This window comes from Montipora foliosa, chromosome 7, assembly GCF_036669935.1.
Source record: "Montipora foliosa isolate CH-2021 chromosome 7, ASM3666993v2, whole genome shotgun sequence".
Taxonomy (NCBI): Eukaryota; Metazoa; Cnidaria; class Anthozoa; order Scleractinia; family Acroporidae; genus Montipora; species Montipora foliosa.
The window spans coordinates 20,239,066-20,241,642 of NC_090875.1; the positions used below are offsets into that span (position 1 = coordinate 20,239,066).

Below are 2,577 nucleotides of genomic sequence, written 5' to 3' on the forward strand. Positions count from 1 at the left end.
CGTTGATTTGTTAGACGAGGATTCTTCGTTCAATTCAGCCGCCATCTTTGATTTACTTCGTCCCCAGGGCCTATTGTGTGTAGCAAGAAGCCTGGATGCTAGTTCAAGGACAGAAGAAAAAGGCCGTGAAAATTTGACCATAAAGCCTCGTAGCCATGCCTGATTATTGCTATATTGAATCTTGTCTCTCATCTCCTTAGGGAAGTTTTCAAATAGGTCTATACACATTGGCTGTCGATTATCTGGGCGTCACGAGGATCGGTGTCATTTTGTCGACCAATCAGTTGCCATTTTTACAGCTTCTTCGCGCTTGTTAAGGACGGTGCCTACTATTGTTATTGCGCATACGTTCTGCGCATCTCAAGATAATCGGGTTTCCTATCGACGGTGCTTAATATAGCGATATTGTTGCGCGGTTCAGAACTATGCGGAGAAAGCAGAACTTAGCAAGTGCTCTTGGAATCCAAAAAGAAAATTGGGGGTAGCCATGCATTTTTCAGAGATAATTAATTAAGCTTCAATTTGAAAAAGAAAGCCATACATTGCTGTGTATTTCAAAGCTTTTTACAAATATTGTTGATGAATTATCTTGAAAAAATGCGTGGTTACCCCCAATTTTCTTTTTGGATTTCACTAACACTTGTTCAGATCTGCGTCTCCCGCATAGTCAGTAAACTGTGCAAAAATACCTTTGAATTAGTAGGCACCGTCCTTAACCATAGTTATTACTGGGTTGCCAGTATGGCAATCCCAGTCAGAAAATGGGTGAGATTTGTTTGTTTTCTTTTGTTTTTTTTTTCCTGTCGGGAAAAGTCTTTCCTATCACTCCCTTGCTAAGTGGTGTCTTTGCATAGAGTCTTCTGCGCGTATTTTGTTAGGACTTCAGGAGGTAATAGAAAGGCGTAGATTTCTCTGGTTTGACACAGTAGAATATTAACCTGCAATGGCGTCGAAGATTGAAACGCAAATGGCGTTTTGGAGGATCATTAAACAAAATATACCCTTATGAAGCCAAAGTATGGAACGTAAATTGGATAAACAATACAGACGGTGAAAAATTAATATCTGGAATCTTAAACGCAACGAGTAATGGATTTCGACAACAATCTGTTGCCCGTCGAGCCGTAATCAAAGTGAGCTGTAGTTCTAATATTGTACAAAGTGTGGTGTTTTGTACAACACTGAAATCAAATGGAAAATTGTCTAGTAAGAGGGTCTCAATGGGGTTAAGGGTGTGGCGTGAAACGTCCAAAAAATTAACCGTGTGTCGTGAAAAAGGGAAAAAATTAACCGTGTGTCGTGAATTATTTTGTTCAGATAACCGTGTTGTTTGTAGCTTTTCCTAAGCTCTGAACAATTATTTGATGTAAAAATTACGCGTGCACCGTGAAATCGCGAAATTTTTAACCGTGTACCGACGGTGTTTGCTACACCCCCATTGAGACCCTCTAGTAACTTATGGGTTTATCAAATACAGAGAACAACTTAAGAGGGTCTGTTATCTGTGTTGTCTGGCTTATTTATATCTATTTGTACTCAATTCTGCACAGTCTTCAGGTAACAATTGGATATTTCACTAATTCTTGTTAAATATAGCATACGGCCTCGTGAGTTTGTATTTCCCGTCTGCCGTAAACTTGATTTCCACTCTCAAAATTACCTCCAGAACCTACCTTCTGCGTAGAATAAGCTTTAAGGATGATGTTTTTGTCTTCTGTGGTCATACTTGACGATTCGGGAACATTTTGTGAAAAAATATTTATAACGGTCCACACGCGCAACTTGATCGCCCGAACTTGCACAACATCCACTCGGCCCTTTGACATCCCATTGAAAAAAACTTGTAAAATATTCACGGAACGGTCGATTTCTCTGAAATTTGAAAGGATGATTGCTAACGAATATAGAAAGATTTTCATTAAGCTTTTGTGCTTGTCAGCGTTGTGATTTGCGATAATTCACAAGTCTGTTTTTGTATCTCATAGATGTTCAGACAGATGAAGTGTAAATATTCAGTTAAATATTACAACAAAATTAAAAAACCAAAGACGTTGTGTTACTCTGAAAACGACGAACGATTAACATTCTCTCCAGTAGTTCATTCAGTTGACACAAGGTGATCACGTGCACCTTTATGGTTGCCTAGTACGTGATCAATTTCTTTCTTCTGACAAAACATAAAAGTCAGAGACTGCAGAAATTTTCGTGTTTTTACGACCCTCCCTCCAGGGGGATTTATTATACTAGTCACCAGGGGTCCCGAGTTGAGTGCCATTTTGAATTGGACACTTTGCGAGGACAACGGTTTCTGGCCGCCATTTTAGCAGGTTAACTTACAAGTTCTACGGAGTCTGGTCAGGGCTTCGCGTTACTACCTGGAGATGCTTCAGTGGATTCATGGTTTAGAGAAATTCATGTTCCACGAGCCTGGCGTGTTCATTTAGCGACTGGATTCGATTTTTGCGAAAAAAATCGTGCTTGTTTTGGGTCGATCGGAGTCCCTAAGCTGGCTTCCGTCTCCTACCTTGTCACTATATACTATGAAGGAAGGTGAACTGGGACCATTTTCCCCGAAAC

At 40.1% G+C, this 2,577-nt stretch overlaps 1 protein-coding gene across 2 annotated transcripts in view; it reads right to left on the bottom strand.

The window, feature by feature from the left end:
- LOC138010426 (cysteine-rich DPF motif domain-containing protein 1-like) overlaps nt 1-58 on the bottom strand; it is a 6,877-nt gene extending 6,819 nt beyond the window's left edge. The window contains exon 1 of one of the 2 annotated variants that reach the window (XR_011124470.1): nt 1-51. This exon is cut by the window's left edge and continues 77 nt beyond it. Coding sequence is in view for 1 of the 2 variants with exons in the window: in XM_068857381.1 (XP_068713482.1) it covers nt 1-45 (45 nt within the window). In the remaining variant the exon portion in view is untranslated. The other variant, XM_068857381.1, reaches the window with a different exon arrangement.
- Between the last annotated feature and the right edge of the window lie 2,519 nt (nt 59-2,577).